Source organism: Vanellus vanellus (assembly GCF_965231255.1).
Source record: "Vanellus vanellus genome assembly, chromosome: 2".
Classification (NCBI taxonomy): domain Eukaryota; kingdom Metazoa; phylum Chordata; class Aves; order Charadriiformes; family Charadriidae; genus Vanellus; species Vanellus vanellus.
The window spans coordinates 60,593,257-60,618,871 of record NC_138906.1 but is presented as its reverse complement, the minus strand read 5'-3'; the positions used below and the strand labels follow the sequence as shown (position 1 = coordinate 60,618,871).

Sequence of the window (25,615 nt, the reverse complement as noted above, 5' to 3'; positions counted from 1 at the left end):
TGTTCTAGGATGAACTGATCAGCGAGAGAAGGGGATAGTTAGAACCAGTGAAGAAAGGTAACTTCTCTCTCACAAGCCAGCACAAACGTTAAATGCAGTTTTAATCCTCAATGGCTTTGCATGCAGCTGCTCTGCATCAGGGGCCTGTCTCCCCTTAAAGCTGTGCCAGTGGTCAGAGCAGGAAAGGAGGGTTCCTTCATTAAAGGAACCTTATTCACTTCTTGCATTCAGTTTAGTTTACAATGTCTCTTCTCAAGTGTTTTCTTAAAGCCAGCTGTTATTGCAGAACAACTTTGAATAGATGAAATGACAGTGTTGTCTTAAAGATTCTGAGGGGTGTGTTTGTAGCTAGCTGATCTCTCTTCTCTCTCCTCTTTAAATATAGCTTACTGTCTGTATTAAGAAGGAATATCTGAAACTGAAATCTCTTAAACTTAAGTTACTATTCGTATGGTGTAAATTGTTTACAGTGGCTGGCCCATTCCAATGTTCTCATTCTTTCCAAGAGTAAATTCTGTGAGTCATATTTTGCAGATGAGACCACACCAGACTGCTTACATCACAGCACAGATCCCTGTGGGACTTCACTGTAAATACTGCTCATATATTTCTATACAGTTTCCTATTTTAAGTTACTCTTTATCCATACAGAAGATAGGATTTGTTAATGTAACAGTAAATATTCATAAAGTCCTGACCAGAGTCTTGTTTTAAACAAGTTAGTTCTTAGCTGCAAACAGTGCTCTCATGCATAGAGATGCAAGCATAAGGTACTTGCTTAGCTGAATCTAACAAGTCTCAGTCTAATTGTTCAAAAGTGATACACACACACACACCATTCTCCCATATGTTGAGAAGTCAAGATTAATTTAGAATCATAGAGTGGTTTAGGTTGGAAAGGACCTTGAAGCTCATTGAGTTCCAACCCCCCTGCCATAGGCAGGGACACCTCCCACTAGACCAGGTTGCCCAAGGCCACATCCAGTCTGGCCTTGAACACCTCCAGGGATGGGGCCTCAACAACCTCTCTGGGCAACCTGTTCCAGTGCCTTACCACCCTCAAAGTGAAAAATTTCTTCCTAATGTTTAATCTAAACCTGCCCTCTTCCAGTTTAAAGCCATTCCCCCTCATCCTATTGCTACATGCCCTAGTAAAAAGTCCTTCCCCAGCTCTCCTGTAGGCCCCCTCTAGGTACTGGAAGGCTGCAATAAGATCTCCCCGGAGCCTTCTTTTCTCCAGGCTGAACAGCCCCAACTCTTTCAGCCTCTCCTCATAGGAGAGGTGCTCCAGCCCTTGGATCATCCTCGTGGCTCTCCTCTGGACACACTCCAGCAGGTCCACGTCTTTCTTATGTTGGGGACTCCAGAGCTGGATGCAGTACTCCAGGTGGGGTCTCACGAGAGTGGAGTAGAGGGGCAGAATCACCTCCTTTGACCTGCTGGCCACACTTCTTTTGATGCAGCCCAGGATATGGTTGGCCTTCTGGGCTGTGATCGCACATTGCTGGCTCATGTTGAGTTTCTCGTCAATCAGCACACCCAGGTCCTTCTTCTCAGGGCTGCCCTCCAGCCATTCCCTGCCGAGCCTGTATTCGTGCTTGGAATCACCCTGACCCAGATGTAGGACCTCACACTTGGCCTTGTTGAACTGCATGAGGCTGGCTTGGGCCCACCTCTCCAGCCTATCCAGGTCCCTCTGGATGGCATCCCTCCCCTCCAGCGTGTCTACCTTGCCAAACAGCTTGGTATCATCGGCAAACTTGCTGAGGGTGCACTCGACCCCACTGTCCATGTCGCCGACAAAGATGTTGAACAGTACAGGTCCCAGTGCTGACCCCCTGAGGAACGCCACTCGTCACTGGTCTACACTTGGACATTGAGCCGTGGACCGCAACTCTTTGAGTGCAGCTGTCCAGCCAGTTCTTTATCCACTGAGTGGTCCATTTGTTGAGTCCACGTCTCTCCAATTTAGAGACCAGGGTATCGTTTGGGACAGTGTTGAACGCTTTGCACAAGTCCAGGTAGATGACATTGGTTGCTCTTCCCTTGTCCACTGCCACTGTAACCCCTTCATAGAAGGCCATCAAATTTGTCAGGCATGACTTGCCCTTGGTGAAGCCATGCTGGCTGTCACCAATCACCTCCTTGTTTTCTATGTGCCTTAGCAGAGTTTCCAGGAGGATCTGCTCCATGATCTTGCCAGGCACAGAGGTGAGACTGACTGGCCTGCAGTTCTCTGGGTCTTCTTTATTTCCCTTTTTGAAAATAGGGGTTATGTTTCCCTTTTCGAGTCGGCAGGAACGTCACCAGACTGCCACGACTTCTCAAATATGATGGCTAGTAGCTTAGCAACTTTGTCTGCCAGTTTCCTCAGGACCTGCGGATGTATCTCATCAGGTCCCATGGACTTGTGCACCTTCAGGTTCCTCAGGTGGTCTCGCACTTGGTCTTCACCTATAGTGGGCGGTTCTTCATTTTCCCAATCCTCACCTTTGCATTCTGCATCATGGGCAGTGAGGCTGCAGTCCTTGCCAGTGAAGACTGAGACAAAAAAGTCATTGAGTACCTCAGCTCTGTCTCTGACCCCGGTAACCAGTTCTTGCATTTCCTTCCGGAGAGGGCCCCCATCTTCTCTAGTCTTTCTTTTCTTGCTGACATACTTAAAGAAGGATTTTTTGTTTGTCTTAATGTCCCTGGCCAGATTTAGTTCTATCTGTGCTTTAGTTTGTCTAACCTGATCCCCGGCTGCTCGCACGATTCCTCTGTATTCCTCCCACCCGCCCCTGTTTGCACTCCCTATAGGCTTCCTTTTTGCTTTTGATCGTGTCCAAGAGCTCCTTGTTCATCCATGCAGGCCTCATGTCTTTTCTGCCTGCCTTCCACTTAGTAGGGATGCATCGCTCCTGAGCTTGGAGGAGGTGATCCTTGAATATTAACCAACTTTCTTGGGTCCTTCTTCCCTCCAGCACTTCATCCCATGGCACCATACCAAGCAGATTCTTCAAGAGGCCAAAGTCAGCTCTCCCAAAGTCCAGGGTGGTCAGCTTGCCACACACCTTCCTCACTGTCTCAAGGATCTCAAACTCAACCATTTCATGGTCACTACAGCCCAGGCTACCCTTGAGTTTGACACTGTCTACCAGCCCCTCCTTGTTGGTAAGAACAAGGTCCAGCATAGCTCCTCTCCTTGTTGGTTCCTCAACCACTTGGAAAAGGAAGTTGTCTTCAATGCAATCCAAGAACCTCCTGGATTGCCTATGCCTGGCTGTGTTACCCATCCAACAGACATCGGGGTGGTTGAAGTCGCCCATGAGGACCAGGGTCTGTGAACGTGATGCTGCCCCTATCTGTCTATAGAGGGCTTCATCCGCTCTGTCTTCTTGGTCAGGTGATCTGGAAAAGACCCCCACTGTAATGTCCCCTGCTCCCAATTTCCCTTTAATCCTGACCCATAGGCTCTCAGCTGGCTCTTTATCCATCCCTAGGCTGAGCTTCATTCATTCCAGCTGCTCCTCGACATATAAGGCAACACCGCCTCCTCGTTTCCCTTGCCTGACTCTCCTGAAGAGCCTGTAGCTTTTCATGCCAACGCTCCAGTCGTAGGAGTGATCCCACCATGTTTCTATGATGCCAGTGAGATCGTAGCCTTGGAGGCGTGCACACATCTCTAGCTCCTCCTGTTTGTTCCCCATGCTATGTGCATTTGCATAGAGGCACTTCAGCAGTGTCTTCATTGAGGCTGACTTGGCTGGAGCAGCTGTAATTACTTTGCGCTGCTCTCCAGACAGCATTCCTTTGCCATGTATTAACGGTGCCTTCCCATTGGCTCCTGTTGGTCCAGGAGCTCCTGGCTCGTCTATGTAAGACTTTAAGCATGCTGCAGCGTAGCCAGCACATTTCTGAGCAAACGGCTACAGGCTCTCACTAGCACCCTGTTCCTCTTTGCTTGGTACAACATCCCTTGGCTGGTCGCAGGCAAACCCGATAATACCCCCTTCCCCCGTCGAGTCTAGTTTGAAGCCCTGTTAATGAGCCCTGCTAATTTTGGGGCAAAAATCCTTCTCCCCCTTTGAGTGAGATAACCCCTGTCTGCTGCCACATAGGCCATTCCATTGTCGAAAAACCAAAAATTGTGGCGGTAACACCAGCCACTTGATATGACTGTAGTTAAGGCAAGTTCTGTGTTTCATTTATGTTGCAGTTTTGAGTCCTTAAGATTATTATTGCTGTGCAAAATAATTAAATTTGTCCTCAGCTTTTGTTTTTTCCCCCCCTCAATGCAGAAAAACTTCACTGGCCTAAGACAGAGCTTTCTAAGAAATCAGTCCTGAGTCCAGAAGAACATAAGGTGAACATTAATAATGAAAACAGCCTCCAGCATCCACCTTCTGGGATCCTTAAGGACATTTTCACAACAGGAACCAGTAGCTACAATGTCCTTCTGCAGAGCAAAGAGGAGAAAAAACACCACGCTCAAAAGCAGTCATCTGCTCACCACAAGAAACACAGAAAAACTACAAAGTGTCCTGCCACCTTGCGAAACAATGAGCACCGCAAAATCAAAGTCCCACTACCCTTGCTCAGCAGTGGATGGTACTGCACAAACAGACAGCCTTCCGTCATTGTCACTAGCCCAGTGTCTACCAGCATGAAGTTTACAAACAGTATTTCGGTTGCAGGGAGCAGCATAGGACTGCCATCTCGACCCAGAAGTAGAACTAAGAAACATTTTAATCTAACAAAGCCAAAGCAATCCCAGTCCTCTAAAAGCCATGGAAAAGAAGGTGACGTCTCTGGCCGAAAACTCTGTTTACTGACTGCAATCAAGCCTTCTAACGTGGAGAAAGAGAAGATGAAATTCTTCAATTCAGATTTCACATACAATCCTCAATTCGAATATGCAAACCCTGCTCTGCCAAACGTGTTAGCTAAGCACAGCCATGCATCTGACAGATTTCTTAAGCAGGTATAGTTACTTTTTTCCTCCTTTGCCACTGATTATTTTTTCCTACATCTATTAAGGTGGTATTTGGCTTTGTTCATAGCAAGTTGTTTCTCCTTATCATGCTCCCCTACTGCATCAAAGATGAGAATACAACAGTAGAAATGAAAGAAAATCCTTTTCTGATTAAAAAACGAAAGCCGTCCTAATATTTACAGGATTCTATAGGATAAAGGCACAGATCCTTGTGGATCAGTTTACATGAAACATAATTTAAGGCAAGAAAGCTTTTTAGGCAATGAAGCAGAGTCCAATACAGGAAAAATACAATGCCTAATTAGGCTTCAAGAAACAGACAAAAAACCAGTGTAGAAATCCCACCAAGCCTCTTGATGACACAGGAAGTGGGAGGAGATAGCAATTATTTGAGGTCATGGTTATTGGATAAGCATATGTTGATGTTCCTTGTTTTAATCAACTTTGCAAGGATATTTGCATATAGATTAGGCTCAATCAAGCAGCAGACAAATTCCATTCCAGAGAGGGGTAAAATTGAAAAAGACATCCCGTCCGCGCCTGCCCACCCACCCCCCCTTTTTTTTTTTTTTTTTTAATATGCAGCCACACTGGTAACATAGCTACAGGCATTCCCATTCTGTGTAACTATCCTGGCTTCCTACCTGTCTTTGAGTTACAAAAAAACCTAAAAAACAAACAACAAAAACCTTGCTTTCAACTTTGACCTAAGTGACAAAACCCGGTGCTTATCTACATAATAATAGAACCAGTCCTCTTCCCACTTTTGCTGTTTTAAAATGGTTTAGAAAGTTCTTATTTAAGTCTGACAAGCTTTTCTAAAGAGGCAATCTCACATATCAAGTGATACTTAACTTGGGAAGAGATCCTGCTGTTCCGTGAGTTTCGCTTTTGTGGTATGAATATTCTACTTATAACCCCCCAAAATTCCTGGTGAAAAGGATATGTGAACTAAAGTACCATGGATTCTAATAACTGACCCTTGACTTGTGAAGTCTGACTCCCCCCCCCCCCAAATCCAAGAACGCACATAGGTGTTGTTACCCATCAAATCATCATATTAAAAACTCAGTAGCTGGGTTTTCATTAAGAATTTATGTTCTTTATGAGAACAGCTGTTCTGCTCTTAAAATCATCTGCCATACTTCTAAACAACCAACTAAACCATATTGACACCAAATAAAACTACTCCTTGACTAGAGCTCCTCAGCAAGTTTTCCTTTGATTTTTATAGCAGTATTAGCAGCATTAATCAGATTACAGCAAATCAATAATTACTAATTTGCCAAACAATTTAGTACAAATTATCCCTTTCAGTATGAGGTGGCAGAGCCTTAACTCTCTACCTTTTTGCCTTTACATACAAAACATTGGAAAATAAAGGCTTTATAAAAACCAGTGAGGGATTTAACATTCAATGAAGTATGATATTTCTGAAACTTACCAAGGAGGATATAAATTGTTTTATAAGATCTAGTTTAAGTTACAGAAGTTCTTAGCAAGAAAAGCATTTCTTCAAAGTTCAGCTCCTAATAAACACTGAACACCAATATCTTGCACGTCATTTAAATGACAAAAAAAGCAGCTATGACACAGCTCCAAGCCCAGCAGGTGGCACTCTCTCTTTTTTATCTACAATTAGCTTTAGAAATTTTCATCTCACGCAAATTTGAATTACATTTCATGCAAATTTACTATCCAGAAAAAAGCAGCATTAATCAAAATTTTGATCAGCAAATATTCTATGAGCACTTGCTTTCCTCAGTGCTATTTTTTTTTTATGCAGATTTTACTTGTGAGAAGAAACACGTAGGCGTCTTATAGGAAGTGTTAAGTTCAGGAAAGATGACTTCAGTTGCAAGAAAAGTACTCACAGTGTCAAGATTCAGGTCTGCAGTAAAAACACAACTGCTTGTAGTCATCTTTTTCCTGCAACAAGGATAAATTCAAATTAAGTTTTTCTGAAACATTTTTAGCATTCGTTGCTGCACTAATTTTAGGAGGCTTTGCTTTCTGTAAACAGAAATGGAATTTTTCCTATTTTATTCTATAAAAGGTGCTTACAGCAATTGACACTTGCTCGCTCTTCTATGACCAACATCTCTGTGAAACCAGCTTTTTACTCACAACACATGATTTTTATAGGGGGCTTAGTTAAATGAGCTCAAAACCTGACATTTTAGGATTTTAAAGGGTTTTTAATGATTTCAAAAATATTTTTACCCACAGCTGTGCATAATCTGATAGGACATTAAAACAGATTGTGTTTTCTTATTGCCCTTTCTGCTTTTGTGCATGTCTGTGGGATTGGTTAATATAGCGTTATTGCAACATTTCTGGGACAAATCACACCCTGGCATTATTTTTTTTTTTTAATTATTATTATTTAAAGGCAAAGAACACTATGGATTTGCAAACCATTAACACAGCAAAGCTGCAATGGGGAATGCACAAGCTTGCGAGCACTTACTTCACCCACAGGCCTCTAGTCAGATCAAAGATTTTAAAGCTTGGGCACAACCCAACACTTTTATTGATTGAATTTTGACAGTCATCATTTTTGAATTATTAATACATTTGAAAATAATATTTTTGTCTCTCTTCTCATACTTCGCTCTGTTTCTTCATTTCCTCTCCATCTTGTTTCCTTCATAATAAAGTTCTTTCATGAGTCACACAATATGTGCTTTTAGGGAAGAGAACTTGAGAATAACAAATAGTATGCAGACTTGCAGCTTTTCACATTGATTGACACGTCTAATATTACAGAAATTAATTCTCTTATTGCTGTGTTTCAAGGTCAGTGCAGCAACTGTGTACTCAAGAGCTATGAAAGTTTCCTTATTAGCACTCCTGTCTCAAACTTTTTGTCTTTCATCGTTAAGTTTTCTTAACACTTAAAGCATTTGTTATTTTTGCACAGATGCTAGAGGTGGCTATACTTAGCAAGAACTAATTGTCTCCAGTGTTTGCAGAGCAGATGACTTAATAATTGCAGTTTGCTGAACTGAAATCAGCAAGGAAGTTGCAACTTCATGTAACCTGTGTGTTAATGCCTTTGTCTTTGAATTGCATGTGAAGAGAGAAAAACTATTTTATAGATATATATTTAAAAAAAAACATCATTTTGTTGATTGAGTAATCCCTCCTGTGAAAGAGTAGTACATCCTTTTCCCTTGTACTCATAAAAATATAGCACTTTTGAGTTAATAAATAAGCTGTGCCTCATTTCAAGTGTTTGCATTACACATCTTTTAAGTCATTAATACAAGTAGCCTACAATTAGCAAATTTATCAGATTTAGGTGGAGCTAGAAGGCTAGACAACATGACAGTCAACAGTGAGTAATCCTTTGCGATGTCCAGGTGATGTCACTGCTTAGGCATGTTGAAGATTCAAGAGTGTGTCACAGAGTATAAATTGTAAAACACCTCATTCTCTATTAGTGTAACAAACTCCCTCCTAAACTAAGATTTATAGATAAAGTATGTTAATGTGTAACACAGAGGATATCAGGCTAAGTTCTCAGGGTCCTACACAAACTTCTCTCTTCCACTAGAATAGACTCCAGGTGACTTCTGGCAGTATTACAGTAGGAGCATAGATTTATTTCAGGACATAGTCTCATACAAAAAAAAACAAGCAGGAATTAATTTTTAATTCCTCACAAAGTGTTTGAAAAGATTTTTGTTATTTCTACTATCTCTAAATCATTAAAACACACTCTTTATCATTCAAAGAGCAAGCACACAAAAGAAAAGCTGCTGTAAATACTAAATAACACCCCAAAATACTACAGCCTGGACAGACTGACCTCACAAACCCACTCTTACCTCTCTCCCTCCTTTCCACTTGACCCCAAAAAGGAAGGCAGCCCACCATTTTATGGCTGTTGATTAGACTAACAAGTTCCATCTGATACAGCTTAGTGTTAAATAAGGATGCAGCTGGGAGGTTTTTCCCCTTCAGCAAATAAGCTGTGCAGGGAGGAAAGTGATGGTGCCTGTAAGCCTTGTCTGCCTTACAAATCTCAACAGGGACTGTAAACCCTTTTGTAGCAGAGCTGCTTCTGAATGTAGGACGAGCTGACTGGACGCAGGGGGCTGACTCCAAGGTCACTTAGCCCATTTTCTAACTTGGTTGCCTCAAACAATTCATGAGCATGTTTTATCAGTACATGTACCTACAATAACTCTCAAGTAACTAAGCTGTGTTGCTGCACATGGGTGATTTGGGATTCAGAGACCTACTTGGCTGTAAATATTTTGTTTAAAAAAGCCACCACCACCAAAACCTAAATAGAGCCTCGTCTTGTTCTCGTTTGTGCTTCTGTGTCATTACTTTCTCGAGCATCAGCAAAGTTGGCTGTGCAAGGGGGCTTGTCTTGAGACTGCTGTTTCTTTTGGCACTCTTCAGAGTAATGATAAGAGGGATTAAACCAGACCTTTTAGGTAATAATGAAAAGAACAGCAATTACTATTCCTAATGAGTAACCTAATACAGCCACATAGTCCTTCTCTGCTTCCATTTTTTCACCTGTTGCTAAAGAGTTTACAGTTTGGCCTTAGGAACTGTGGCAATATCAGTACCTTGCTTTCTGTTGGCCCAGAGGCTGGAAAATAAGCTCACTGTTAGATGCAAGAGCTGGCATGCTGGTCTGGATTTTTCCCCTTTCCCAGCAAGTTCTTGCAACACCTGACTTTGAGTCATCTCACCCCAGAGACAGGTGCAGAACCCCAAATGAAGGGCTCCATGTTGTATTCAGTGCCTGGGATCCAAATCCACCCCCAACCTTTTCTGCTCAGGAACAACCACCCAGCTGGGGTGGTTGTGGCAAGAAGCGTCAAAACCGGTGGCATCACTGGGGACGGGCCCATCTCAGTGCTGGGGTGAGCTGCCACTCTCCAGAGATTTGTGTGCTGGTGGCAATGTGTGTGCGTGAGACGGCTCTCCCTGTTGTTTCACTGTTTCCAGAGTCACACCTGCCCACTTGGAAAGAATTATCGGGACATCTTCTGTTTTGCTTGAAACAGAGTCAAAGGAGAAGGTGATAGCGGTGAGCACCCTTCTTAGTAATTTCCTAACCAAGAGAATATGTGTTCAGCAATGAGGAAGCTTAAGCTGAATGACTTTCTCAGTATGCATGGGCTCCAACTTGCAACATCTATTCGGAGGTGGCTGAACTTCCAGGATATAGGTTAATCAGCGTGGCACATAAGGTAGAGGAGGCACCCTTCAGTACCCTGTCCTTCCCCTTGAAGGTTCAACCATGCACCAGGTTGACGTGGGAGAAGCCAGAGTGGGTCTGTGCTTCTTCAGAGAGATGTATCTCTGAAAACCTGCTATTCACATTGTGCTATTGACTCAAGTGTCTCACTGCATTTCAGGGAAAGCCTTAAACAGCCTGGGGAGAGTTCAGGGGGGTGCCTGCAGGTAGGCAGGAGGAGCTAGGACTTGGTTCTCTCGACTCCCAAACTCCTGCTGCCTCCCTTGGTACATGTAGGTCTCAGCTCCGGGGAGTTTGCTATTACAGATGGCCAAGCAGGAAGTTTAATGCGTGTTCAGTGCTTAATTTATTACTGTTTGTGGTGATGAGGTGGTTTTAAAAAATACTTGCACTCTGACTAAGGCAGGAGAGTCCCCTGGAATAATACCACCAAACCAACCTGTGTAAAACTGCATCTCATAGTAGTAGTGTCTTCATAAGCAGCATCAAAACTGGTTAACAAAGTTTACATGCCCTTCTTAAACACCCTTATTTTTACGAGCATTTGTGTTGATAACAAACTGACTCCTTGCTCTCAAATAGTTTTGGCAATCCTCTGCTTCATCAAACCTGCTCTCATCCACCCCTACTCGACTGGCCTTGTTTGATTTACTAGTAGAGATCTGTGGCCTGAGTGCTGGATACTTTCTGAAAGATGCCTTACAATCCCTTAAAACAGAGAGGACCATATCCTGGCAACTTTTGAAAGTAACATCCATCCCTGTGTCAGTTCCCACAGTAAATAACTTTCAGATAATTTAAAGCCAAACCATTCCACCTTGCTGCTTCATCTCTCTGTGTTTTTTACAAAATGCTATTAATTATAACATTTTTTTTTCCAGAATTTATTACTGAGAGGTAGAATTGGCCACAGGAAGAGATGGGGAGAAAAGGAAGAGGTTTGAGAGACAAAACGTGGCGCTGCTGGGCAGCAAGTCCCTTTAGGAATGGAAATCACTGGTGCACATTCAAAGGAACTTAAGCATCAAAGAATTTAAGTGGGTACTTAGTGTGTTTAATCTAATAGACTTCATTGAAATTTAATATCAACAAGTCATGAAGACAAATTTCATGCCAGAAGATTAATTCAGAGAGTTCTTCTTTCAGAGTGAGCAAATGAAGTTAATTAATTGTTCAGAGAAACCAGATACACCAAACAACTAGCAGGTAACATTAATATCTTAAAGGATCTGGCACTTTGCAAAGGAAGCTGAGGAACTGTTATCATGAATTATTCAGGCTGCCAGCTGAGAATAAACTTCCTGGGATAGGGGGCAGGCATTTTTGGGTTGCTTCTTTAACCAAGGATTTTGTGTAAGGCAGGAAAATGCCTCAGCATTTGCAGACAGTGAAAAACTTACAAACCAGTCAGTGTTTTTAGAAGTTAAAAATTCATATATAATTTAAAAAAAAAAGGAAAAAATCCTCTGGGAAAATATGCAAGCTATTAAACAATATTTAGATTTTGCTCTGATTTGTTCATTATATCTAGTCCTCGATCCTAAATTTTGCTAGAAACCATTGTCATCTGTCTCCAGAAATATTAGGCCCTGCAGGAGGAATTCACATATTCCTTCTTTTAATACTTAGACACTAACCTTGCTTCGTTTATCTGAGGTCATTTTTAAATAAGTGATGTTAAGACTTGACTGTTCACGAGAAAAAATTATTTACTGACATAGAAAGACCTCTCTAATCTCTTTTAATAGTCTTTTAGGCCCTGACACACCTATGCATTTGTACAAGACCTAATGTATGGGGAAGTTACTGGGAATCAAAATCCCATTTACCTCGTAGGTCACCAGTACAGATGTGTAGTTGTCCTTACTCATATTTCTGTGCAATAAGTTAATGGGAATAATAGTAAAAATAACAGCACTGAACGTCTGTCAAACACCTACAGTAGTGGCCAGGCAAAATGATGCCAGAGCTACCCAGTTTGCACCAGATGAGGGTGTATCCTCTATTTTTAATACATTTACCTTGAAAAACATGATTTGCTTTTAAGTTGCAGGACATTGCAGTTTTCACCTCACGAGTCCCATCACCTCTTGTCTTTAGTAGCAGTAAGATTTATTTTCTCTGCAAACGATCGAGCCAAAGGTCTGCAAGGCGCCTGTTGATTCTCCTGGGAGTTACCCATTTGCGGTGCCGAGCGGGGCTGTGTAGCACACAACATCGAGCTGTGCTGCCCTGTGTGCTCATTGTGGTGTTGTAACAGGGAGAGGCAAAGCCACATCATTTACGGTGGCTCAGGTGGTGGCACGGCATTCCTCGTTTTACGATACCTCTCGTCAGACATCCTGATGCCTGATCTGATAAAGAAAACTTGAAAAAGAAACGTTAATGTGTTCTTTGTTGGTGCCTTTCTTCATAACAGCCGATTCTTACTCATGCTAGCTTCAGCAAGTGCAGGGGCACAGCTGCCCAAATGGGCCAGATCCCGCAAAGCAGCCAAATCTCACCAGGCCCCCAGTGGGTCCAGTGCAAGTCCCTGTCAAGCCTGGAACTACTGCTGGAGTTAGCGTGGTGGCTAGGGAGTTTTGGCCACGCAGGAGGCAATGAGAGGAGATGGGGTTCGTGTAACAACACTGGGAGGCTTTATGGTGAGCCTGTTTCTACCAGAGTCATGCTTGTGAGGCTGTGAGCGCTGACTTTTTGGCCAAGTTCTGTGAGTAATATATTGCGGTGCTGTGTATTGCTTCAAGTGTCCCTGAAGAACTGGTGGTATAGCTCTTGGAATAACTGAGGGGTGATGTTTGCAACAGACTTCTGTTTATGCCTCACTTTCCGGTTCGCTATTAATGCTCTCCAGCATATGCCCTCTGCTCAAATGTAAATAAAACCTTACTGTGCAGGCTCAGTTGCAGTGGGAACAGAGATCACAGCAGCGAGACACAATAGGTAGATTCTTTGCTAAACCCCCCAAAACGACATCCTTTTTTAAGATAACCCTTTTTTTCTTTCCTTTTCTTTTTTTTTTTTAAATCTGTGCTAAGGTAGTAAATTATGCTGCTGTATTAATTGTTGAAAAAGAAATTCAGATCTAGCCAGGAGGCCCTTCGAATTTAGTAACAAGTATTAGAGGCAGACAAAGAAATACTAAACACTAGGTGCAGTATTTCTTTGGTGTTCAGGTTATTCTATACCATATTTTCTTTTGAGGGTGTGAAATGACATGTTGGGAAGTAGATTACTGGGGATGAGCATTTCACACCCCACCAGCAACAACTTCAGCATGCAGAGTTTAGGTCATGTTACAGGCATCATGCTCTGCTTTCCGCCTGCAAAGGACTTCTTCTAGCAGCAGTATGTAAGAGAATTGTTGATACCACTTTATTTGTCTAATGAAACATGCCTCATTCATTTTTGGGTGTCATGAAGAAGTATTATACTTTAAATGAAAAGTTTAAATAAAAGCTTCTGTGCCAGTATAGGTTAGGGGCAGACCTGCTGGGAAGTAGTTCTGAGGAGGAGGATCTGGGGGTTCTGGTAGACAGTAAATTATCCATGAGCAAGCAATGTGCCCTCGTCGCCAAAAAGGCCAATGGAATCCTGGGCTGCATAGGGAAGAGTGTGGCCAGTAGGTCAAGGGAGGTCATTCTCCCCCTCTACTCGGCACTGGTGAGGCCATAACTGGAATACTGTGTCCAGTTCTGGGCTCTCCAGTTCAAGAGGGACAGGGAATTGCTGGAGAGAGTCCAGCGAAGGGCAACTAAGATGATTGAGGGACTGGAGCATCTCCCTTATGAGGAAAGGCTGAAAGAGCTGGGACTCTCTAGCCTGGAGAAAAGAAGGCTGAGGCTGAGACCTTATTAATGCTTACAAGTATCTAAAGGGTGGCTTGAAGGAGGATGGAGCCAGGCTCTTTTCAATGGTTCCCAGTGAGAGGATGAGGGGCAATGGGCACAAGTTGGAACATAGGAAGTTCCGTTCAAATACACGGGAAAAACTTCTTTATGGTTCAGGTGACAGAGGACTGGCACAGGCTGCCCGGGGAGGTTGTGGAGTCCCCTTCTCTGGAGATTTTCAAGACCTGCCTGGATGCAGTCCTGAGTAACGTGCTCTGGGCAATCCTGCTTTAGCAGGGGAGTTGGACTAGATGATCTCTAGAGGTCCCTTCCAACTCTGAAACTCCGTGATTCCATGATTCTGTGAATAAAGTTTCTGTTCTCTCTCCTCCTTTCTAAAACAGACAGAGGATTTCATCGTAAGGAGACATTTTTGGTGGAAATATTTTTCTTAAAATTATAGTTATACATCTGCTTAATCATGGTTCAGCATTCCTCAATTAGAAAATACCAAGAAATGATGCAAGATGACAGTAATAATTGATCTTTATAAAATTCTTTGGAAAACCACAGAAAGAAACATGCTGACAACTTAAACTGCAAATGACCTTGTGACCTATTATGTCTGATTTACAAAGCAGTTGTACAACATTCCCAAAGTTAAAGAGAAAATGAGTATTATTTTACTAGACTGGTTATCATCTGTGTTGTGCTGACATATGTGGGTCCAAGATCAGAATCTTTTTTCAGTACTTTGGCATTAATGTATGTCTGAAGATGACATAAATCAATTACAGAGTGTGTTAGCCTATATCTAATGACTATGGTTTGATAGTGACTCCCAATGAGCTAAAAAAAAAGAGGAAAGATTAAAAATAGAGAGATTAAGAGGGAGAGAAAGAACACACATGCCAGTCTAACACAGGGTTCTTACTGCATTCATATTCGCTATGCTTTTGTATTTTATAGTCCATTAACATTATGGAGCGGACATTGCAGAAATACGGAAGCTATGAGAGATTTGAACAGGCCACTGGAGGCAGCTTGCTGACCAAAAGTCGCATCTGGAATCATGTCAGGAAATACATGGTGAAAGAAGGCTGTCTTGGTGAGGTAAGTCATACATTGGATCAGAAAGAAACTTTTACGTAGATCTTAGAAATTACACATGGATGGACTCGAGAGACCATTTGGGAGGCCCTTCCTCAATAAGTACAAGAATATTCCTTACATCATATTTTTCTCATGGCTGTGCCCAGTCTAATTTTTGAACAATTGAAATGATGCAAACTCCTTGCGAACGCTTCAGCCATCTCTCTGAGCCTGTTTCCTGATTCATATATGCTTATTCTTAAATTCACCTCTTTTGGGAGTACCCAAGAATGACACCCTTCCTTCCCTCCTTTTTTCAGCTGCTTTGAGACAAGCACATTTCCATTTATTCATCAGTTCTGCCATCCGTTCTCTTGTATCAAATTATTTACACCAAAGGAAAGAGAGTTAAGAAAGGGCCAAGAAAAATAAGCAGCAGCCCAAGAGACTGATTTATAAGAAGCAGCACAAATGCAAGTGACATAAGTGAATAAAAATGTCTGAAAGAGGTTGGCTCGTTGAGTTGGTTTATGAGCTGGGTTTTCCTGACTGTAACTTTCTAATTTTTCAGAACCCTGTGCAAAAAAAGACTTATTTCCTATACTCAGGATTTTAAAAATCCAGTTTGACTGAGTTACATAGAGTTGCTTGGAAGAGCAGATGAAGTTGAATGTATAAAAGGATAATTATTCCAAATGAAAACACCATCTGACACAGTCCAACACTTGGGTGAGATCACTGGCAGTAAGCAAGAGGAGTCTGGAATGGGAAATCAATAGACAGAAATTAGTTTATGAGAAACTAGGTTTAATTAGTAAACATGATATTATTAGAAGAAACCATTAAACTCATCACACCTTTTTGAGCGACTATAGTTTGACACTGATATCAGACTTTACTTATGTTTCTAAGAGTGAAGTTATAAAACTACAGTTTACGGCAACCAGAACAAAATTACATTTTTGGTCTTTGCTGTGCTTTTATCTCCCTTTGCATTTACTTTTGTCTTGGTTTGTCTTCATGGAAGCAGGATGCTACACCCTCATCGAACATCCCATGTCCTTCTTAATGAAATGCTTTATTTTTTCTGCAAAAGTATGGTTGTTACATCATGCTTAGTATGGTCTAAAATATTATGAAAATACTCTCTCCAGTTGGAGAGGTGTGAATAAAACTAAGAGGTACCAGTACTTTAAATGCTTTAGGGTTTACCTTTCTTTCCTGCATCTGAAATAAGGGTTTTATGGGACTGATTGCTTTTGAATTCGGAGTTGAATGGTGGGTTTTGAGTACAGGGAAGGGTCATGTTGATGCCTTTGATCCCTGAGTCTTTTTTTTTTATTATTTTTAAATTTGATATTAAAAAAATATCTCTCTTGTAGGTACTGTCCCTTGTACTCTTCTGAGCAGTACTTCAGGGAGTCTCTTTAGGCATTACATGAAGAGGAAAAGGTGCTTAATCTTCAACAAAGAGAGTTTCCCCTCTCTCTCCCAGTTACTTGTTTAAAAAGTCTTTTTAAACTCAAGTAATAAAACATATCAATATGCTTTCATTCCTTTCTCGGTCAGTTTTTGTTTTGATTACTAGTTTTCCAAGAGAAAACAGGAACTACATTCCTGTATAAAAGAAAACAATACCAGTATTTTAATAATATTTCAAGTCTGCATCATGTATCAGGAGACAAAGTACATAGCGCTTCCCCCTCTCCTTCATGTGGCTTTAGAATTGCAACTAAAAAAAGGTTTCAGACTGTTAAGTGTATAGATACCCAGTCAGTTTATGGGTGTTCATCTGATATGTTTCAGTTCTCAGTAATACCAAGATTCTTAGACACAGCTGAAAAAACTTAATATTCTCTATTTTACTCTGCATTTTATTGCCCTTCCCCCAACCTAGTCAATGTTACCATATTAAGTTTTGCAGTCTCATATCTGTCTGTCTTAACCCTCATGCCGAGTCCCACTAAAGTCTGAGGTTTTGTCAGCAGCACAGGTGACTAGGTTAGCTCAGTGGAGTCAGAAGTATCTCTCATATGTGACTCTTGGTATCGAGAAAGAGTTGTGAAGGGCAAGGGACCAAAGAGAAATGCAGTACTGGAAGGGCCAAAGGAAAAAGCAACAGGAGCGAGAAGAGAGCTCTTTGCTACCTGAACTCTCTCATCTTCAGATTGTGGTCCATCTCACGGAGGACCTGCTATCTCGAGCCTCAATGACAGTGGTGAATGGGCGTCCCACCCTCACTATCAATATCTCCACTGCGCGAGAGCACTGGCTGGAAGGGATGCTGAGACATGAAATTGGTATGAGCATGACATCGGTTCTTCAGGCAAAGGGGAGTACTTGCATGCGTTCTTATTTATTTTGCAGTGATGGACCAAGGCACTGTACATATACAGAAGGAGAGAATGTCCCTGTCTAAAGAACCTATGCTGTAGGTGTGCTAAAGGGAAGGAGAAAACTATTTATCACTGCACCGCACAGTAGAAGGAAGATAATCCACTTGAGGATTTCTAGGGATCATGTAAATTAGCATTTTAAGTCAAATCAGGAGCAGGCTTGTGAAGTGAGTCTACCAGCCAGTCTCACTTGCTGCACTGAGATTCACATGCCAAAGGAATCTTGGAGCAGGCAAAGTGTCATCCTTTCAGATGAAGCTAGCCCAGAGGCTGTGCTCCAGGGCATACCTTCACTGCTGTCACTGCTTTTTTTTCATGAGACCAACCTAGAGCTAATCTGGAGTGAAAAAAAAGGGAAACAAAAATAGCGTGACCATTCAACCTCAGCACCAGCCATTTCACTTTACAAATCTGCTTCTGTTATGCTGCACTGCTTGCAAATGTAGGCATGCTTTACGTATGAAGAATTTACCCAGCAACCCCTAAACCAGTGTGAGAGTGCCTTGATTTTGCATTGCACAAGGTTGGCCCAGCCCTATGGAAAATTTCTACAAACTTTTCAGTGAATCTGTTCTAGTTAGGTACATCAAAACTGGATAAACTTGGCTGGTGACTGAATGTCAGCTGAAGAATAAGCCCTGTAATTGCCTTGAAGCACTGTTATTTGCATCGTAAGGGGACACAGCCTCTTCCAAGGCTGCAGTTGTTCTGTTTAATCACCTTCAAGAGGCAACATTTCTGCCCCCTTACTTGGATTCTCCTTCCTTCTGTTTGCTACAATGCCTAGCCTATGCTAGAGGCATTCAGCATGTAAGACACTTTCGAAAATTCCTTGTCATGGATTTGGGAATTCACATCCTGCTGACATTTGTAGTCCTCAGGCATTTTCAAGAGTCCCACTTGCGGTCAGCAGGTGAATAATTGCACCATGTATCTACCTCTGACAAAATTCTCTGTTGTAGACAAGGCTAAAGTTGGCACTTTTCCTGGTGCCCAATCCTACCAGTTCAGAGTTTTGAAATGGGCATCTCCTTCCATAGTTTCCATATTTTATCTTTTTTTTTTTTTTTTGTAATGATTAGGTGCTACTGTTCTAAGTCACATATTCCTTTCTTTTCAGGAACTCATTATTTTCGGGGTTTTAACAACAACAGCCAGCCTTGGTGCAACTGGAATGGACGTAGAAAACATGGGTTAAAACCAATCAACCCTACAGAAGAGGGGCTAGCAAGCATTCACAGTGTCCTGTTCCGCAAAGACCCTTTTCTTTGGCGGGCTGCCCTGCTCTACTACACAGTGTATCAGGCTAGCCAAATGTCTTTCAGTCAGCTTTTCCAGGACGTGGGGAAATTTGTCAAGGACCCCAATACTAGGTGGGATTACTGCGTACGAGCCAAGAGAGGGTGGACTGACACATCCCAACCAGGTGGGTTCCCTCTTTGTCTTCTCTATTTTTGTACTTCAGGGAGGTTTTCAGAACTTGCACAGAGCTCTGTCACGCAGTAAAATCTTTGCAAATGAGAGAAATGTGAGTCTGCACTTTCTGAAATGAGGCAGCAGGATTTCTGCTATTGAAAACAAGGCTGAAAATGTACATCCGTGAGACTTTCAAACTGAACCAGTAATGGATTATTTTTTTTGTTGGAAGTGGGAATGTAAATTGCAAAACTGTGAAAAAAGTTCATATTGACAGTTTGACCTCCTTTCTTGTTTATCACAAGAGATGTAATGTTGCTGTGGATATTCACAGACACCACCTTCTGTGTTTGATTTATTTCTCTGGCTAGTGGGTTTAGCCGTCTAGTTAGCTTTTGGGAAGCTTTTCAAAGTCCAGGATATAAACACCTAGTTTTTAAAAATAAAATTGTTCTGCTCATAATGGCTTCTGAGAATATGCCTTCAACGGACCCTGAGAGACTGCAATGTATCTTGATCCCTTTTAGGCTGTTTCAATAAGGATCAGGTGTACTTGGATGGCATCCTCCGAATCCTGAGATACAGGGAGTCCATTGATTTCCATCTTCTGACAGCTCTTGGAAAGGTGAGTGGTCTCATTCTTGCCAAAGGGTACAGTTTTACCATTCCAGCAAGCCTGCCTGTAAAGAGCTATGAGTCATTGTGCTTTGTTTTACTTTGATCTAGACATCTCTGTTCTGTACAGCACCTTGTATTACACAATGCAAGTTACAAATATTTTGAGGTCCTAAAAATTTCTACCAGCTTTTCCTCATTCCTCACTTATCAGATTAAGATTTTATGGTCATGTTTCTCAGACTTCCCTTTCCTCCCTTTACAGGGTACTTACTACCTGACTTGCAGTACTGCCTTGGGCAACTAGGAAGGGTTTGAGATGAGGTGGTGGTCCTAGTAGAAAACAAAATTGACCATTTGATGCTGACGCATCCCCTTCCACCACAAAGAGCTTTCCATCTCAAATTACTCTCACTGATGTCACCTCTGATGTTTTTAAAAAATCGTTTTTTTTTTCCCCAGAATACATGGTATTTCTACATTCACAGAACATATTCTATGTCCATTCTAGCTGTCATTGCTTGTTTGTGCTCAAAGTCATACTAAGAGGTGCAGAAACTTTGACACACTTCCTAAACCAAATCCTTGGATTGCTAAGTTTCCACAGTTCATAAAGCAGGGTTCATACTCACATGAACCAGGATTCAAATTGATGTTGCTGTGCTTGCATTTAGAGCGGGTATACCAACATTTCTGCCTACTTTATCAATGGGTGATAAAGGGAAGTGGCATATTATAATAGAGGGGTTTGGTCCACATTTAAGAAGTTTTGCCTTTAGTGTCAGAAACATCCTTATTGGTGAGCAGAGCTATTTAGGCAACTGAACCAAGTTAGGAAGCTCTGTAAAGAAAATCGCACTGTCAAATAAATCTCTGCAACTTTATTCTCTGAAACTTCCTTTTGCTTTAAGCCTGCTTAACTCCACACAGCTTCTGCCTGCTAAACTACTGAAGACATACTGTTCCTGCGCTGCTTTATCCCTTTCTCTCTTCAGGAAGTCTGCAGGATTGTCAAGCTACTTCAAAAACATAAGTCATTGCTCATATAATTATGGATTCCACTGTAATCCACACGGCAAGGCATCCATATTAAGGTTCTACATGCAATTTTATTCTAACAGTATGGTAATTTATAAGTACTTGACTTTACAACTTCTAAAATCAAGGGATCTTAAAGTCTACTCTGAATGTTTTTGCTGCACTCATCTTCTGCAATCAAATTGAAAATTTTTATATAAGAGCAGTGCCTGCTCTCAGCATCACAGATCAGTTGAGGTCTGCAGGGATCTCGCAAGATCGTCTAGTCCAACCCCCATGCTTAAGCAGGGTCAGCTAGAGCAGGTTGCCGAGGACCACATCTAGTTGGGCTTTAAATATCTCCTCTGACGGAGACTCCACAACCTTTCTGGGCAACCTGTGCCAGTGTTTTACCACCCTCACCACAAAAAAGTGTTTTGTGTTCAGATGGAATTTTGTGCATTTTAACTGGTGCCCCTTGCCTCTTGTCCTGCCAGTGGGCGCTACTGAGAAGAGCCCAACTCCCTTGTCATTCCTTCCCATCAGGTATTTATACACACTGGTAAGATCTCCCTGAGCCTTCTCTTCTCTAGGCTGAATAGTCCCAGCTCTCTCAGCCTTTCCTCATAGGAGAGATGCTCCAAGTCCCTTAATCATCTTAGTGACCCTTCACTGGGCCCGATCCAGTATCTCCACATAGTCTCAGGAAAAACAAGTGCCGTGACCACAGAGAAATATGAAACTTGGACTGAGATCTAGGCTGTGGCTATTACGAGTTTATCACTACTCTAAAGGGTGATTTATTTATTTGTTTAGGGAAGAATAGGAGGAACAGGTTGTTTTAAAGAGAGTATTAAGCTCAGCTGGTGTGTCTTCCAGGTTAGAAGAAAAAGCACAGGGTTTAAACACAGGGAAGCCCAGCATTTAGTGGGAAAATTTTCAGTGCCTTTTGAAGATTCTCAGTGTTCTTGTATTGTAACAAGTGAGCTCACCTTTCTCACAGCATGCCTACCTTTGGCGTATTTTCATTGCAAATAAAATAAAGGTATGAGCATAATAGGAAATGAAAGCTGACAATAGGAATAGGAAATTTGCTGACAACAAATTGTTTCTGTGCTTTGGTAGGCAAGGCAGTTAACACAGTTGTAAAATCACAGCACTGCTTTCTCATGGGAACATATTTAAGACAGAGCCATGCTGAAGTTTCTGTGTCCTCTGTTCTCATCTGAGTGCTAGAAATTTTGCTGATGGAGGCAGCCGTGCTTTCCTGATGCTTCTGACGTTACTTACATTGCAGAAGAGAGCAGTGCGTGGAAACAGAACACATGCAAGCTGTTCAGCATACCTAGAAGTGACTAAGGAAAGAGCTTGAAGCCTGAGAAAAGATGCTTTTGGGAAGGAGCAGTTTTAAAACTTTGCAGGAATATGGGAAGCACTGCAAAACATTCATGTAATAATCACATGCAAGTAATATCAAAGACAAACGGAATGCAGATACTGGGTGCACTTCAATATAGCATAACTACCAGAGGCAAAAGCAGCAAAATGTCACCTACTACTCAAGAAAGTGAACACATTACAAAGAGCCTAAGTAAGCCTCTTTTAGCCTCAGTCTTTTTTACCTAGTACAAAGATTTTAATTACACGCAGTAAGGAAGGCAGCTTGTTGCCACAGTAGGATGAGATTATGTTTTCAATCTCCTTGGGACAACTTTTGTCATTTTTTAGCAATTGTGAGGACTGGGGAAATACATCCCATTCAAACCATACCTCGGATCACAGATACTTGTTTCTTGGTTGCAGCAGTAGCAGAAACTCCTGAAAGTAAATATAAGGAGGAAAGGATCCGTTTTCTTTCCTTTGTTTGGGAGGAAGAGAAGTAGAATTTCAAGTTGGGACAGGAGGGAAGGTCGATATTTAATCTCATTTGGTGCTGTGTCTCCATACTGAGAGGAGATGGTATGATTTTGTATAGCTCCTCTGTATCTACTTCTAAATACATTAATCAGGTGTAATGCCACACTATCTTCAAATGGCAGTATCCTAATGACTTGAGTAAGCCTGAGTATGGGTGTATGTTCGTTTTTCTTAAAATCAGGATGCATCTTGTCATTGCAGCTAGAAAAGCACACGTGTACTCAGATGTAAATTCTTTCTCTTTGTGGACTTTGTTCCCATTATCGTCAGCGAGATTTGCACCCCGTGTCTGACCGCCTATGTGGATCAGTCTTAGCAATCTGGCTTACACCGTTCTGTATTTCCAGTGAGCCCTTCCATGACCCTTACATATTGGTGGATCATTCATGCTCACTTTAATCTTTTCCGAATAGAAAGCATCACCAGCTAAGAGGGGAGGCTGTTTCCAGGGAACCCTGACCGCGCAGTGCTCGGCTCCTTAGAAGAAACATGGGGTAAAAAGGTTGGAAGGAGCAGGCTGCACTCTCAAGCCACCTGGCACAAACCTGCTGTGAGGAAATAGGATGCGCCAGTTAGTACACACAGCCAGGCTTGTGGTTTTTTGCCAGTACATATGCTTCTGTCTGTAGGGTGCCCAGAACACGCAGCTTGTAGACAAAGCGGCAATCACAAAAATTCCATCACACTGGATAGCTGCCCAAGGAGTCCTGTTCTGCACTTGCAGGGCAGCTTGTGTAGCTATTGCACAGCCAAAGCATTCATCCTTTCGGGACCATCATTCACAACACCTTGAGCTACGGTCAGCTCAAGGCTTGAAGTACTAGCTCATAGAATCATAAGACTGTGGAGAAAAATCTCAACTTTCATTAGAAAAAAAAGTAGTAGGCCACGTAGTAGCTGGAAAATGTTTGAGAGTGTCACACCTATACCCAGAAGGCTCTGATGCCAAGAGGCAAACCCAATCTCTGCCCTGCTATTGAATGGGGAAAAGAAATTTAAAAATTGGGATGCTTAAGGGTTGCCTGTGCTATAGTTAGTTACTACAATTGCATTTTAATTTAGCTTTGCATAAGCACATTTGCTAGCAAAAATGAAAACATCAGAGCTCAGGTCAGCTGGCACCATGCCTTTCCCAAAGCCAGAGCCTGATTGCTTCCCAAGCCATGCCTGTCCTGCACTCCCTTTCTAGTTCCTCAATCTTTGGCATAGTGTTTTTTCCACTCTCAAGTCAAACTTTCCACCTCTTTGAGAAGAGACTCCTTTCCCTCTCTATTCCTGCAGCTGGTGTAGGTCAGTCTCATTCTCATTTAGGTTCCTCTGAGTCTTTTCACTGATTGAATCAAAAGCAGAATCAGGAAGTATAGAAGCATTTGCTAAAATTACATTTTTTTTTGCATCTTGCATTGACGCACACGGTTACTCATGTTTTCAAAGGATTTTCACAAGCTTTTAACTTCCCCTGCTCTGAAATCTTTTCTCACCTACAAAAAATAATTTAGAGCCACAGCAGGGAACTAACAGGGCTATAGTGTGAAATTAACCCATGTCCTTCCTTGCAGATCTCATATGAGGATGTGGACCGCCTGAAAGGATTAGCTGTGATTGAGAACATGAGGGTACCGCACTTTTTGCAAGACCATGCCCGGTATATGGAGCACTTGGAAAAGATCATGGAAGTCAATGAGCTGACTGATGAGGAGCTCCAGGATCTCATAAATTAACAGTATCAGCCCACCATTCACTCACTCTGTGCAACTGAGGGTGTAGAACCGGACTTCCCAGAGCTTGCAAAAATGGACTTATAAGGGGTGGGGTGGGAAGAAAGGGAGGGTGGAATATGTGGAATTCTAAGAAAGTCCATTTATGTTCCTTTTGCTTTGTGATTATGTACTGATTGTTTTTTAAAGGGTTTGTGCATTTTCTTAAAATTTGGCTTAGGCATTCCTTTGCAGCAATCTGTCCAATCATCTATCTATCTATCTATTCTGATTTGTATGCTAGGTACAGTGCTTGACACTGTCTTTTGTAAGATACTGCCTTTTCCCACCCAGGTTCAGAGGTGGAGGAAAGGAGAAAGAGGAGAAATTCCCCCTTAGTTCACTTGTGTTTTCCCTGTCTTTAGTCACGGTTCATAGAAATAGAACTGCTGTAGATTATGCTACATTGCTGTCTGTGTAAGTCTTTCCCATTTGATCATCATTGCAATGAAAAAAAGAAAGTTTAAAAACGCAATGCACAGAAGCAGGTCTTTGTGCAGATCAAAGCTCTGTAATGCTATACAAAGTTTTGTTTTGTTTTGTTTTTTTTTTTACCGGGAGACATAGCATTAAAAAAAAAAAAAAAGACAGGTATTGTTGTTTTCATGACTGTAAGCAGGTAGAAAAGTTATCTCCCTTTATCCCCTCAAAAAGTTATACTGTTCCACATCTTTATCTGTGTAGTACACATTTCAAGAAGCTGAATAATAGAAAGGGTCTTCCTCCTTGGAGGACCAGCATAACATGTCTAGGAAGTTCAACGTGGCACTGTTTTGGAAGAAGGATTGGGCAGAACTGTGATTTCACGACTTAACGTGTTTTACATAAATTCAGGAACATGGGGACATTCAGCACAGCAGGCAACCCCCACTTCTTCACTGGATCACCTGAGCCTACAGCGGGTCAAGTCAACTTTCTCAGCCGTACCTCCATGCTACAGCAAGCTTCAGCTTGCAGACCACGTTGAAGAAACAAGACGTGAATGAAGGGAAAAGAAGTCTCACAAGCGCCCTATTTCTGTGTTCCAACAGAAGTGCTGCACCACTCCCAAGCGACCTTACCTCTGTTTTAACTGACGGTGCTATATCCAGAACCAAGAAGGGAGAGCACCTTACTGTAAGGCATGGCTACTCACATGATAAATAGCTTAGATGGCGCAGGAGTGTTTACTACATAAACTACATTTTCTGATTCCAGAGTATTATGGAATCATCGAGGCAAATTGAGTTTTGCACCTATAAGTATTCTGACAGAGAGTTTTGTTTTAGTAGATGGCATTTTACCAGTGCTTCTCTGAACTCCCAGGAAGCAGCTATGGTAGGAGATGCTGGGCAGGAACCAGGGAGAGCCTTGGACAGGGCTTCTACCAT

At 42.1% G+C, this 25,615-nt stretch overlaps 1 protein-coding gene across 2 annotated transcripts in view; it reads left to right on the top strand.

The window, feature by feature from the left end:
• Nucleotides 1-24,312, top strand: part of MATCAP2 (microtubule associated tyrosine carboxypeptidase 2) — a 30,351-nt gene extending 6,039 nt beyond the window's left edge. The window contains exons 2-7 of one of the 2 annotated variants that reach the window (XM_082479307.1): nt 4,284-4,966; nt 15,005-15,148; nt 17,295-17,427; nt 18,644-18,949; nt 19,467-19,564; nt 24,048-24,312. In XM_082479307.1, the coding sequence (XP_082335433.1) occupies nt 4,284-4,966; nt 15,005-15,148; nt 17,295-17,427; nt 18,644-18,949; nt 19,467-19,564; nt 24,048-24,209 (1,526 nt within the window). In that variant the 3' untranslated portion in view covers nt 24,210-24,312. The remainder of the gene's footprint in view (nt 1-4,283; nt 4,967-15,004; nt 15,149-17,294; nt 17,428-18,643; nt 18,950-19,466; nt 19,565-24,047) is intronic. The other variant, XM_082479308.1, reaches the window with a different exon arrangement.
• Nucleotides 24,313-25,615: the final 1,303 nt, after the last annotated feature.